Raw genomic sequence first — 15,014 nt, forward strand, 5'->3', positions numbered from 1 at the left:
TTATTACCAGTTGATAACATTTCACAGCAGGACTGGGCATTTCATCTGCAGGGCTGGTTCCAGTCCCAGCTATCCAGCTTCCAATTCAGCTTCCTACTCATGCATACCCTGGAATATGCTGGATCACCTGAGGTGATGGTTCAATTATCAGGGGCCTTGCCACCATGTGGGAGACCAAGATTCAGTTCTGGGTTCCTCGTTTTGGTCTGGCACAGCCCTGGCTTTTGAGGGTATTTGGGGAAATAAATCAACAGATGGAAGATCTTTTTTTTTTTCCTTTATTTGACAGATAGAGTTAGACAGTGAAAGAGAGTGACAGAGAGAAAGGTCCTCCTTTCGTTGGTTCACTCCCCAAATGGCCTCCATGGCCAGAGCTGCGCCATTCCGAAGCCAGGAGCCAGGTGTTTCCTCCTGGTCTCCCATGCGGGTGCAGGGGCCCAAGCACTTGGGCCATCTTCTACTGAACTCCTGGGCCACAGCAGAGAGCTGGACTGGAAGAGGAGCAACTGGGACTAGAACCCGGCACCCATATGGGATGCTGGCACTGCAGGCGGAGGATTAACCAACTAAGCCATGGTGCCAGCTAGATGGAAGATCTTTGTGTCTCTGTGTGTGTGTGTGTGCGTGTGTGTGCTTATGTTTAAAAGAAAATTAAACAAAATAATGTATAACAAAATAAGTACATAAATGAATGCCTGTCCCAAGTCAATCATCCTACAGATGGTAATAGTACAGACAGTAGCAAATAGAAATATGAGCTCTATATTGAATCTTCTGTATATAAAGATAATTAAAAATGAATCTTATCGGAGTTGGCAAACTCAAAAAGCTTCCATAGCCTTGGCAACTCATAACAAGAGCCTAGGGTGATTACTGATGCCATAAACAAGAGTGTCAATTGTTAAATCAACAACAGGAGTCACTGTGCACTTACTCCCCATGTAGGATCTCTGTCCTTAATGTGTTGTTCAATGTGAATTAATGCTATAACTAGTATTCAAACAGTACTTTACACTTTGTGTTTCTGTGTGGGTGAAATCTGTTGAAATCTTTACTTAATATAAACTAAATTAATCTCTATATAAAGATAATTGAAAATGAATCTTGATGTGAATGGGATGGGAGAGGGAGCGGGAGATGGGAGGGTTGCGAGTGGGAGGGAAGTTATGGGGGGTGGGGGAGAAAGCCACTGTAATCCAAAAGCTGTACTTTGGAAATTTATATTTATTAAATAAGTTAAAAAAATGAATCTTAATGAAGATTGGGATGGGAGAGGGAGTAGGAGATGGGATGGCTTGTGGGTGGGAGGGTGGTTATGGGGGGAAAACCACTATAATCTGAAAGCTGTATTTTCAAAATTTATATTTATTAAATAAAAGTTTTCAAAAAAAGGATCTATATTGCAATACTTAAGGAAACATCTTTAAATAAATAGTAGTATCTGCCCATGAACAACTGCAGTCAATGTAAAGAGTAAAAAAAGCAACAACCTAAAGGCAGTAGGGCTGAACTGAACGTCAGGCCCTAGAAAAGGGCGCCTTGCACTAAAAAGACTGACATAAAGAGAATCAGCGTTCGCTCCGTGTGTGCCTTCACAGAACCCTCTTGCTGAATCAAACCTCAGGCTTCATCAATTCCAAGTTTAGATGATATTAATAGAAGCGCAATGTCCCAAGCATGGGAGCTGTTCCAACCATTCTTTGCCACAGAAACCTACTTTTTCTCAGTTACAAGACTCATCCCTGCTTTGCCATCTCCCTGGCTTCACATCATCTAAGAAACCGCATCAAAGGGCAGGTGGAATTGTGCGCCCATCTCCTGCCACTTAGCTTTTAGACTCGGTTACCATCCAGAAAACCCTTTGACCCAGGTCTCCAGGCTCCCTGTACCCTGCCACGCTCTGGCATCTAACATGGAACACTATCCCAGGCCTGCTTCCTTGTGGCTCCCACACACAGGAGATGGCCAGAAGCAGCAGCTCCACAGAGACGGAAAACAGACTGGTGTTTGCTGGAGGAGGGACAAAGAAGAGGAATCGGCAATGACTAGCAACAGGGGTGAGATTTCTTCCTAGAAGACGGAAAGGTTCCAGGAGTCGATAAAAGTGACGGTCGTACAACACTGTGAATGCAAGGAAAACCACTGAAGTAGGCACTTTGAAAGGGTGAATTTTATGCTATTTGAATTCTGACTCTAAAATAAATCACCAGTTAAAAGTAAGCAAAAAGGATCGCGCGTTGGTGCACCAGACACACCAGCAAGCCCCTCCTCCTAATTTCTCTTTTAACTTTCCAGTAATAAACTCCCCGTACGTGGAATCACTCAGGAGAAGCTGAAAGGTCACCTGTTAGCAATATGCTGTTGAGGGGCTTCCTGATGGAACTGGGAAATTTACTCTAGATTACCTCTAAGAATTTCTCATCTCTTATGTTTCTATGTCACAAATCAACAAAAACCAAGAGAAAATGTTAAAAGTAACCAGGAAAAAAACTAGGAAGTATAACTTCAAAGTTTTCTTCTTTTTCAAAGTGAGTACTTAAGAATAGAATGAAGCCAAAGGACAAAAATAAGACAGGTCCAAAAAGGCAGAGGTTAGAGATTTAAGGAAAAGGGGGCCGGCGCTGTGACGCAGTAGGCTAAGCCTCCACCTGCAGCACCTGCATCCCATATGGGTGCCAGTTCATGTCCCCAGCCGTTCCTCTTCCCATCCAGCTCTCTGCTGATGGCCTGGGAAAACAGCTGAAGATGCTAAAATGCTTGGGCCCCTGAACCCAGGTGGGAGACCTGGAAGAAGCTCCTGGCTCCTGGCTTCAGTTGGCCCAGGTCCAGTCGTTGCGGCCGTATGGGGAGTGAATCAGCAGATGGAAGACCCTTCTCTGTCTGTAACTCTACCTATTTTTTTTCTTTTTTATTTATTTGACAGGTAGAGTTATAGACAGTGAGAGGGAGAGACAAAGAGAAAGGTCTTCCTTCCATTGGTTCACTCCCCAAATAGCTGCTATGGCCGGTACTGTGCCGATCCGAAGCCAGGAGCCAGGTGTTTCTTCCTGTTCTCCCATGGGGGTGCAAGGGCCCAAGCACTTGGGCCATCCTCCACTGCCCTCCCGGGCCATAGCAGAGAGCTGGACTTGAAGAGGAGCAACCGGGACTAGAACCCAGTGCCCATATGGGATGCTGGCGCCGCAGGCAGAGGATTAACCAAGTGAGCTACGGCGCCAGCCCTGTAACTCTACCTCTTAAATAAATAAACAAAATCCTTTTTTTAAACAAGAAAATTAAGGAAAAACAAAACAAGCAGTTAGATAACAGTCCCAAAACCAACAAGTTATTTTCTAACCTTAATATATAATTTACCCTACATCTAATTGTATTTCTCCACAGAAATTCATAAACCTTTCTTCTTTTTCAGAGGCAATGAAGTAAAAAAGTTAGCAAAAAAATCCAGTGAAGATAAGATTTAAAACAAGTTACTCTTAATTGGCATGCAATTGGGTTAACAAGATAAATTATGCATGGGTCCAGTGTTGTGGCATAGCTGGTAAAGCTGCTGCCTGTAACACCAGCTGCTCCACTTCCAATCTAGCTCCCTGCTACACAGCCTGGGAGAAGCAACGGAATATGGCCCAAGTGTTTGGGCCCAGGCACCCACGACAGAGACCTGGAAGAAGCTCCTGGCTCCTGGCTTCAGCCTGGCCCAGCACTGGCTGCTATGGCCACCTGGGGAGTGAACCATCAGATGGAAGCTCTCTCCCTGTCTACTTCTCCTTCTTTCTGTGTAATTCTGACTTTCATATAAATAAATAAATCTTAAAAAAATAAAAATAAAAAAAGGTAAATACGTATGGTTAACATGATAGAAAGTTATTTTGCTTTGCTCCAGATTTAGTGTCTTATCTATGAAACTCATGAATCCAACAAGTAGTGTCATTTGTGAGGAAGTTCAGAAGAAAAACAAAATCTTTATGAGTCCTGTTGTAAGCATTTGGGGAGTTAAATAGCTCATGGAAGATCTTCCTGTCTGTCTCTCCATCTCTCTCTGTCACTCTGCCTTTCAAATACATAAATAAAACCTTTAAAAAAAGAAAAAGAAGAAAAAAGAAAAGAATCTCTTTTAAATACCAAATGATCATTCATTGTTCAGTTTTTTAAAAAATATTATAGTGCACAGCTGCAGCTCTGGCATGGTAAGTTAAGCATCCGCCTGCAGTGTTGGCATCCCATATGGGCACCGGTTTGAACCCTGGCTGCTCCTCTTCAGATCCAGCTCTCAGCTATTGCCTGGGAAAGCAGTAGATGATGACCCAAGTCCTTGGGCCCTTGCACCCTCGTGGGAGACGGGAAGAAGCTCCTGGCTGCTGGCTTCAGATTGGCACATCTCTGACCATTGCGGCCATTTGAGTAGTGAACCAGTGGATAGAAGGCCTCTTTCTTTCTCTCCCTACCTTCCTCCCTCCCTCCCCCCCCCCTTCACTCCCACTCTCTCTGTAACTATGCCTCTCAAGTAAATAAATAAGTCTTTAAAAATATCATAGTGCCTACATTTGGACTTTAGAACTCACACAATATTTATGATATGATTTTACACAGTGAATTAAAATACTTCATAGGGCCAGCACCGTGGTGTAGCAGGTAAAGCCGCCGCCTGCAATGCCAGCATCCCATATGGGCACTAGTTCAAGTTCCAGCTGCTCTACTTCCCATCCAGCTCTATGCTATGGTCTGTGAAAGTAGAAAATAGCCCAAGTCCTTGGGCCCATGCACCCAACTGGGAGACCTGGAAGAAGCTCCTGGTTTCAGATTGGCCCAGCTCCAGCTGTTGCAGCCATTTAGGGAGTGAACCAGTGCGCCAGCAAATGGAAGACCTCTCTCTCTCTCTCTCTTTCTCTCTCTCTCTCTCTCTCTCTCTCTCTGCCTCTCTGTAACTCTGCTTTTAAATAAATAAATAAATCTTAAAAGTAAAATATTTCCCTTAATCCATTATGAACCATAACTTACAAAACATCAAAGTTTAAAAGGAAATCAAATGCCATACCATCAAAGTTACACAAATTAAAACAAGTTAAACGAGTCTCTCCAGAAGTTTATTAATTTAGGCATCCAAACGATTAAAAGAAATAGAATCTCTGAGCCTATCAAGAAGTTCCTCTTTTGTCCTTTTATAATTAAAGACTCAGAACACACAAGGGTCTAGGATGTGACTTTTTAATGACATAGACTGCTTGCAAATGCAGGGATCATAGTCCACATTGGTATCCATAAGCAAAGCACCTCACAAGATTATGCCTGGCTTCATCTTCCAAGAATGCTATTCCAGCCAACCAGTTACAGCAGCCTCCTCTGGACAGCAGGCTTATTAAAAGCACTTCCCCAGCATGTCATGGCCAGCCCCTTCACCAGCAGGAGGACTGAGCTTCAAACCCCCATCCCAAAGAATGATCCGCATGATCAGTGGCACCAGCACAGAGGAGCTTGTAGGAAATGTCAAACCCAGGGTCCACGCCAGGCCTCCTCTCCCCCAGGTCTGTTGTAGTACCCAAGAACATTAAATTCTGTGGGGCCAGAGCTGTGGTGCAGGAGGTTAAGCTGCTGCTTGGGACACCAACACCCCATTGTCAGAGTGCCAGTTCAAGTCCCTGCTGCTCTGCTTCTCAGCCAGCTTCCCACTGACACACCGGTAAGGCAGTGGAAGATGAGCCAAGAACCTGTGCCCTTGCCACTCACGTGGCTCCTGGCTTTGACCTAGCCCAGCCTTCACTGTTGCAGCCATCTGGGGAGTGAACCACTGTGTGTGTGTGTGTGTGTGTGTGTGTGTATGAGAGAGAGAGAGAGAGAGATTTCACCCTCTCTTCCTCCCCCGCCCCCTTAAATACATTAGGTAAGTAAGTAACCTATAAGAAATGACAAAAAAAAAAGACAGAATAAATAAAAAATAAGATGAAACAAATAAGGTTCACTGACAGAAAGGGATGGAAAGACCAAGGCATTATTATCCCATCTCTGGACAAACATGTATGTCTCCTCCTACCAGTTACCTCCTGAGGACACCTAGTGTGGTCCTATTCTGCATCTCCAAGTGCTAAACCCAAGAAAAGCAAGTAAAACTCATGGCTCATTGGCAGGTAAACTGGCAAAGCTGCTGGCGTACCTGGGTGCACCTGTCCCACATCTCTTCAATAGGGTAAGTATCTATCACTGATCTCAGACATCATGAGTTTGTACAGTATGGGCTCAAATACCACCCTCTCCTCCTCATAACCACACCATCAATGGAGAAGATCTATGTGAAAGAGACACAGGACATATGAACTTTGTTCACCTAAAATGCAGGAGGTGTGGTCCTTCCAGCCTAATTTGCATGTTACTGAAAGGGGTTAACTTACCCCATGGCATTCCTCTTGCTTCTGGACTTAGGCTTTAAATTAATTCGATAAATCATGAGATTCAAGCATTTCAATTGGGTTGCTGAGCCTTTCTATTGTAGCCTCCGGAGGCATCTTGCTGGGTAGTGCTCTTGGAGGTTAAGCATTCTATCCAAGCAATTTCCCATGAAACACCTACAGAATCAGAACCTGCACTTTTACCAGGATCCCCAAGTGACTCATCTGCATACTAAGATTGAAAAAGCATTGACAAAACTGGAGCAAAGAAAGAAAGGCACCCAGGAAGACAAAAGCAGCAGACAAAAGCAGTGTCTCAGAAGAACTGGGCCCTGAATGCCACCCTCAATGCAGAGAACCACGGACCTCCCAGCAAAGACTCAGAGCCCCCAAAGACGGATAGACTCCCTCTCCCCCTTCTCTACAACCACTCTGCAAGGTTTAAAGACACGGTCTCAGCCTTCCCATACCCCTTTGAGCTCCAGCTCTGTAAAGCTCCACACAGTTTGAGAAACTCTCCAAGTTTAACACAAGACACCTCAACATTAACCCTGCGGGAAATTAGGGAAATCTCCTATATATATATATATTTATTATTATTATTAATTACAAAGGGGATATATGTATAGATATATGACATATATGTATATATGTATGTCATATATATCTATACATATCTATATATATATATGACTGTATCTCAGAAATGCCAATCCAAAGGACATAAAGCTAACAGAAACACTGAGGGAGCAACGCCTTCCTGAAGGAGGTCGCAGTGACCTTGGAAAGATCATCGAGGAGCAGAGTCGGGCTGAATGGTCTGAGGGGCCCCCTGCGTGGGCCGCCTGCTTCCCGACTCAGCAGCTCCTGCTCAGTCGGCTCCAGTCACTTTGTGTGTTTATGACATTCACATTGTTCCTGGCACATAGCAGGGGCGCAGTAAGTGCTCTGAAGCAACAGAAAAAAAATCTGATCAGCATTATCTTCTCCATCTTTGATTTATCCAAAACAAATTTACTCTAATTCCATCTCTTGGTTTTTAGAAATTCCAGTGAATAAAAGCATAACTCCACATCTCCAATTAGTATAGCATATAAAGTCTTCCATTCCATATCTCAAAATTGGATTTTATATTTTCTGTTTTATATCCCTTTCTAATACTCCACGACTCTATAAAACACATCAAGCTGTCAATAAGAAATGACCATGTCCGTGAAAGATTAGGCAGTCATACTAACTGCTGACCAGCAATCCAATCCACTACTTTTAAAAGCCACTAACAAATAGAAGGAAAATGCCACACAGAAAAGATCAGGCATCATTTTGATGCTCTTCTAGGTGCAGATTTAAGACATTTTAGGGAAGTACCTATTAAAACAGCCACAGAACTGAACTACATTCTAAGGACAGTATCACACACACACACACACACACACACACACACATCATGAGCAAGACCTACAACATAAGACTAAAGATGTTGGAAACACAGCAAATGATAAAATGAAGATATCAGTAAAAGAATATAAATGCTCCAAAACTCATTTCTGTAAGGAATATATTCCCTGTTGCTTCTCAAAGAGGGACTGTGCTTAAGTGTCAAAGGAAAAGATTTAGGCTGGAAATCGCAACTTCCCATTTCATGAATAAATCCTATGAGCAGAATAAGGAAACACACATAAGGAACGATTGTGTGCATTCCTTTCCAAATATCTATCAAATCCCTTTTATTCTATGTATTTAGTACAGCCACATTTTTTTTAAAGGACTCACAGGATATTAGCTATTTTGGCACTTTTCTTTACACTGTGCTATATGTGTTTAAGAACTGACTCCACAAGCTCACAGAAGGAGAAAACTTAGAGACGCGTGTTTCTTCCACAGCTGACAGCAAGACAGAACACACATGATTAGTCTTCAATAAATACTTAATGAATTTAATTATTACCACCCTTCCAGTCAAAAAAAAATCTTAATTAGAGAATAACCCTGTTACTACTGCCACTACCGCCAGTAGAAAGCAGCTCTGAAAATTTCCAAGTGGACCCACTTGCATGGCAAACAATGGGAGCAACTAGAATGAAGAACTGCTTTATTCATTACAAAGGGGCTAATAAGGAATTGCTGCTTCCAAACTCAATCCACTCCAACTAGCACTGTGTGTGTGTGTCCAATAAAGTGCAACGCACTAGCATCTTCTCACACATCAGATGCTTGATCTAAATTTTTGATGAAATGTCTTCTATGTCTCTTAAACTTCAGTGTATGTGTTTTCATTCATTCCTATGTGAATCCGGTCTCCTATGTGAAAATTAAGAGCGATAATATTAAAAACGACTTCAATTTCTGAATATCTTACTCCAAGAGCTAATTTGTTCACATATGAACAGACACATTTCAATGATGACTCTTTTAAAATCCAATAAACCTACTCCTGTGCAGGTACGTTTTGTGCAGCACAGGACCCAAATGCAAGGCTGGTGTCCCATCCGACTGAGGGGGCATTGTTCTAACTTGATACATTTTCATAAGCTCCGATCCCCCTATTAAAAACTAAGTCACTGGGTTTAACATACTCCTTGAAGAGTGCATTTCAATTATCCTTGCCTTGTTCTATGTGAAGCAATTTAATCTTATGGCTTTCTTCCTAAAGAGTACAGAGATGATGTTCAAAGAAAACATGAATGGTGAAATGTAGGAACTCACGGATAGACTTAAGGGAGAGGCACCTTGGAAGACAGTGCCTAGAGGTTGTGGAGAGTGGGAAGATGACAAGGGAAAACAGAGAGAAAAACAAAGGCCAGTAGCAAAGAACTGCAAAGAAACTTAGCTCACTTTCAAACTAATTCACATCTCATGTTTCCCGTTAAACCCTGACTCGAAATGTCCCATTCTGATCCACAATTTCTGTCTGACACTAATAAAATGAGAGTTTTCCTGCTAACATCTGCAAATAATTTCACAGATTATTACTTCATCTCAACATAGTATTTCACCATTAAAGAAACGTCAGATTCCCTTTTGGCTGTTTCCATGTAGTCTTACAAGTCTTACATAGAAACTCATCAGATGAAGATAATGACAGAGAGTGGTTTTTAGATTTTGAGAAGGTTTAAAAAGGTATGATATCAAATTCCAAATCTATATACACACACTGTGTAAGCCAGAAGCCCCTAGAAAGTGGTGTCAAGCTACACATGTGCCATTGTAGCCCTCTGGATTCCCCCGGGGCTGAGCCGCTGCACAAGTGCACTTGGCGAAGACTCCCCAGGGATGCAGATACTTCACCAACCACCCGCGGCCCTGCTGCCATCACCCCCAGCTCATGTGCCACCACCGCGCCGATGGGCTTTGTACTGTTCTACACCAAATGTTCACTTGGTGAAGTCACTAGAATAGGGCGTCTGAATTCAACTGGCTCTCATCCCATTTTTGAGAAGTAAAAATAAATCCACAATTGGCAAATCAATATTTACCTCCTTTCACAAAATTTCACTATAAAGCTACATAACAAATTCTGAACTCAAAGCTGTTTGCATAGTTTTTCAATCCAAGTATTTAAGTCAGCTAATATATTTCCATAAATCAAATGTCCAATACCAAGTAGCAGTACAAAAAATAAAATTCAGCTCCAACAGCATTCCTCACAATCCACTTACACTTAGTAAGGAATAAATCAGATTTCTGAAGCAAGTTCATAGGGAATGTTATTTCAAAGTTACTTTAACTCTTCCACTGTTCATTATTCCTCATAACCTATAGTGTATATAGACTTAGAAAATATAATTATTTATAGGTAACTTTAGATACACTTGTGAAAGTGGTTGTATTACAAACTAACACTCCTGGTTTTCAGCCTGTACAGTACCAATGCTCCAAGCCACTGGAATGCTTTTCAAAAATCCCCAAACTTCCTCAACTTAAACAGTGCTCACTATTGGTGGATACCGCTCTAACTCAATGTAATCCAAGTGACTGATACCTCTCAAACACCAAGCTTTTAAAATCACCTGACAACAGGTGCATCTCAACAATCTTGAATGCCAACAAAAACTTCTAACACTTTTCAAATCTATTCTGCATCCAGTTAGGCCTAAAAACAAATGCAAAGGACATACTCACCTTAATCGGAGCACTGCTGAACTTGATCTTCCTGTTTGCTGGGATTTCTTCCTCTTCAGGCAGTCCAAGGATTTCCGAGTAGTCCATGTCTGGCTGATAGTCATTATTCTCGTCACTGTCATCCTCCTCATCCTGCTCGGTACCTGTCTCTCCCCAGTCTGAGTTACACCTGGATCTCACCCTATACACGTTATAGTCACTGTGCATGTACACGTGGGAACTCTCGAAATCGTCTGCATCTTCAGGTACTTCTTTTCCACAGGTGTCTGCAGAAGCAACAGGAGAGGTGAAATCACCACCCGCAGGGTCTTTTCTCAGTTGCTCGGCTGCCTCGCCCTCGACCACATTTTCTTCGGCATCTGCTGAGGGTTGGTGTGGCGGGGAAAGGATTTCAGACCTCGGCATTGCCCGATTTTCAGCACAAGGTCCTTCAGGAGTGTCTGCGTCGACTCTGCTGGGAGCCTCTAGGTTAGATGAGGAGTCCCCGGCTTCCTTGCTCTGCTGGTTCTCTTCAGTAGGAGCCGGAGCCACAGAGGTACTTCTAGAAGCCACTTCTAGCACTGGGGTTGAGTCACTCTTCGGAGCATCCTCTGCATCAACACCTTGTTTGTTTGAAGGAGCCCACGAATTAGAATCCTTCAGGCGGCCGAAGGTATCGAGATTTGTCACAGTGACGGTTGGCAGATTCAGGGGGTAGTGCCCAGTCACTGAGTACTCGCTGTTTTCAGCCTTCTCAGAACTGACAGTCCCAGGGGAATCAGTGTTCTCAAATACAGCACTCAGTTGACTCACGGTTGGAGAGACAGCCTCGGTCCGTGAGCTGAGGCTGTCCAATGAGTCAGTGCTGCCTCGGTTGGACTTGGAGCCTCCCCACTCGTCCTGCGGCTCCCCCCCTCCAGCCTTCTCCTTCTTTGGGGAATAGCGGTTGTTGGGTCCTGACTCGTGCACGCTTCTCTCAAACATCTTCCGAGTCTCCGTGAACTTGGAGTAAGAAGGACCATCGTACAGGGTGTCGAATCGACTGATGCGTTCGGAAACAGAGGACTCCAACCTAACCACCGAGCCATCTGTCTTCTCCAGAAATTCTTTGGGCTTCATTCTCCTCTGAGGGGATGAAGGTCTACCTTTCCCCCTGGTTTTGGCAACAACTGCAGTATTCTCATTGGGCTCCATACCCATCTGCATAAACAGGTTTTTAATTCTGTTGACATTGGAGCCATATTTCCTCCCCCTGCTCTGCTGAGAACCCTCACCCCCTTCTTTTGCTTTCTGTTCTCCATCTGACTTGGGTTTGTCAAAGGTACTTTTCAGTGCCTGGAACTCAGTTCTATACGCATTCCTGTGTGGAGAGGCACTTCTGAGAGTGGTTCGTTCACCTGAAGACTCAGCTTTCAACATTTTTACTTCAGGGGTCAAAAGCCAATGTTCATAATGATCAGGATAAAACAAAACACAAAATACCTCTTTTCTCTAGTACCAATATCTGGTCAAGCCAAGTACCTCTCAAAAAGCATACTCTGTTGTGATCGTCCCAACAGGTATATCAGGGGGCCATTCACAGTCAAGCCTTAACACAAAATGGCTTTTTCAAAGCAACACGTTGAAGTTCATCTGGAACAGAAGAAATGAATTTCCGAACTCACTGACTTATTTGAATTTATGTTACTGATACATACTTTATTTTCCATGTGGTTTAGCCACCCATCAAACAGAAATCATTGCTTATTGAAAAAGGTAGCTAAAAGTCAAGAAGCTCAAAGTTATTCTAATTGGTCTTTGGTAACAAAAATATCTCAATCAGAATTTGGAGATCCCTATCAACCACTCAGTTTCTCTCTCTCTCTCTCTCTCTTTCTCTCTCTCTCCCCTGTCATACACACACAGTTACACATAAGTACATCTGAAAACAATACATTAGCCTGAGAATTGGTTGCTTTTGTAAACGACCTTAAAGACCTTAAAAGGAAACAACAGTTCATAGACCTTCAAGACTCATCATCTAACTGTCCAGAATTATCATCCAGGATTCCCCACACCGAGGCAAACAAGTGAAAGTGATGAAGTTTAGAAACTTAAAAACATGCCCATAGAGGCTTCTCTTCACTCTTGAGGGTATCACTCTTCTATCGCATCCCCAAAGCAATTTCCAACCAAAACAAGCAGGAAAAAAAAGTTCTTCCAGTTCAGTTCTATCAAGCATGGGGAAGTATCCTAACAGTGGCTACTGTTAATTAGGAAGTGGGATGTGGACTATCATGCGAATAAATGCGTGAGCTTGTGGCAATCAGGACACCATGCCACCTCTCTCCAAAGCCCTGATTCGTGTATGCCTCCTGGCCTCCAGCTTACTGCAAGCTGAGACGGCGAGGCAATGCCTGCTGCTGGCCTGCTCTAGCCCACAGCTGGATTCCCAATCGATACACCAGCAATCCAGCACTTGCCGGATCCACTGAGCAGCAGACAATGCGGTGCTAAAGGTTTCCTGTCTTGTTTAGGTTTTGGTTTGGTTTTGCTCTGACTCCCCAAGCCCTGGCACCCTCGCCCACAATCACTTTCGCTTAAATCGCCTCCAGACTGGGCTCCTGGCCCAGCGCGCATGCAGGCCCATGCAAACAAGGACTGCTACAGAGTGTGTTGCCTGTTTCGTTTCGTTTTTTTCCTTGTTTTTTTTTTTTTCTAAACCATCGACAATCTCCTTTTACCCTGACATTTTTTTTAAAGCCATCCACACCCGCCCCTCGCCCCTCCACACACACACACACACACACACACACACACACCCGCCCCACTCCCTCCCCCGCCAGCTCAGCCCGAGGGGGCGGAGGCGGAGGGGCCGCCGGGGAGGGTTCAAATCCTGCCCTCACAAAAGACAAACATAAATAACACCAACTTGAGAGGCGGCCGGTTCCCAAGCCTGCTTCGGGACGCAGTCCCTCGGCCCCGGGGCCGGGCCGTGCGAGCAGGTGACGCCAGGCGCTACGGTAGGAGGTCGCAGTCTAGCTTTGTGCCAAGAAGCACCTTAAGTCCTGACACCTTGGCTGCGGCTCCCGGCGGCTGCCAAGCGGAGCCCAGGGTGGCACGGGGAGAGACGAGCTCCCTAGCCACAGTAAAAAAATAAATAAATAAAATAAAATAAAATAAAAAGCAAGAAAAAAATGACAGGGTAATGAACATAAATCCCTCCCCTCGTGCCAGGAAACAATAGATCCCACTGATAAAGCCTCCGATCCTCAACCTGGCGCTCCCAGACCACGAGCCGCCCCCACCCCAGCCTGCAACTCAGCCTTTGTACCAGCTGGCTGCGCGCCTCTCCATCGCCACCCTCCCCGGCTCCTCGCGCCGCGCTCAGCCTCCCCCTTACCCGAGCGGGAGCGCCGCGGGCGGGGAGGGTCGCGCCGCCGCGGCTCCCACCCCCTCCTCGCAGGCGCCCCCCGCCCCACGGTGGCCGCGGCTCGGCGCCGGCCCGCTGGCCGCCCCGCCACCCGCTCCTCACGGCGCGGCGCGCACGGCGGCTGCGGCGGCCGCGGCCACTCGCGCCTCGGCCCCCACGCGCGCTCTGCCCGCGCCGGGCGGTCCCAGGAGGCGCGCCGCGCTCCCCAACGCCATGGCGGGCGGCGGCCGGGCGGGCAGCGCCGCGCTCGCACCCTCGGGCCGGCCCGGGGCGGGGGGCGCCGGCCGGGGAAGGGGCTGGGCGCACGTGCGGTCGCCGGGCGCGGGCCGTTGGACCGAGCCGGGAGGCCGCGGTGTGAGGGAGGAGAGGCCGGGGGGTGGGGGGTGAGGAAGGCCCGGGGTAACAGGTGCCTCACCTCGGCTAGATGGGATTAACTCTAGGGCCGCAGAGAGAGGGAGCCCAGCAGCAAAATCCCAGGAGAGGGAGCGAGAGCGAGAGGGAGCCTCTGGCGGCCAACGGAGGGCGAAAAGCACCGGCCCGAGGCGAGGCCGCCCCACCCCCTCGGCCGTGGGCGAGGGGCCTCTCGGGCCTGGGACCCGGCCTGCCCTGTCGGGGCCCGGCTGCCTTCCTGCTGGGCTGCTGGACCGGGCACTGGGTCCTGGGGCTGCTCGCTCTCGAGCCCCACGGAGGCCGCAGTTAACCCCGTGACCCCCAGGCATCCACAGCCCGGGCCATGCCCCTGGCCTGGAGGGCCAAGACTAGGCCCAGGTTGGCCGTGGCCTCCAGCGCCTGGGGCCTGCTACCCACCTTGACCTCAAGGTCTCCCGGCTAAAAGCAAAGGGCTGGGGCAGCTCTTTTGAGTTGCTCCTCTGGGGAGGGCTGCTCGGCCCCCCTGCCCGCCCTCGCCCTTTTATAAGTGCTCAGAACTCCCTCTCCCCCGCCCCCGAATACCGGAAGTGCCACAGCCTTCCTGCAAAACACAACTGATCACAACTGTCCATATAGACCTTCCAACTGCTCCGGAGCAGCCTGCGGCGCAAACCCGGTCATTTTTGGAGTAGAGCATGACCCTGAGAGAAAGACACTCCCCAGAAGAACATGGGTCAGAAATTTTTATTTGACTC

The 15,014-nt window shown here is 46.4% G+C and overlaps 1 protein-coding gene across 28 annotated transcripts in view; it reads right to left on the minus strand.

Moving 5' to 3' along the window:
• Nucleotides 1-14,808, minus strand: part of PPP1R9A (protein phosphatase 1 regulatory subunit 9A) — a 320,662-nt gene extending 305,854 nt beyond the window's left edge. For 19 of the 28 annotated variants that reach the window (XR_016222787.1, XM_089315741.1, XM_089315740.1 and 16 more), the window contains exons 1-2: nt 14,698-14,808; nt 10,500-12,110 (exon numbers count right to left, since the gene is read on the minus strand). Coding sequence is in view for 27 of the 28 variants with exons in the window: in XM_089315741.1 (XP_089171867.1) it covers nt 10,500-11,897 (1,398 nt within the window). In the remaining variant the exon portion in view is untranslated. Of the gene's footprint in view, nt 1-10,499; nt 12,111-13,389; nt 13,828-14,305 lie in introns of those variants that run through there. The other 9 variants (XM_051852975.3, XM_089315732.1, XM_089315729.1 and 6 more) reach the window with 3 other exon arrangements.
• Between the last annotated feature and the right edge of the window lie 206 nt (nt 14,809-15,014).

This window comes from Oryctolagus cuniculus, chromosome 16, assembly GCF_051225735.1.
Source record: "Oryctolagus cuniculus isolate XC-2025 breed Fujian yellow rabbit chromosome 16, ASM5122573v1, whole genome shotgun sequence".
Taxonomy (NCBI): domain Eukaryota; kingdom Metazoa; phylum Chordata; class Mammalia; order Lagomorpha; family Leporidae; genus Oryctolagus; species Oryctolagus cuniculus.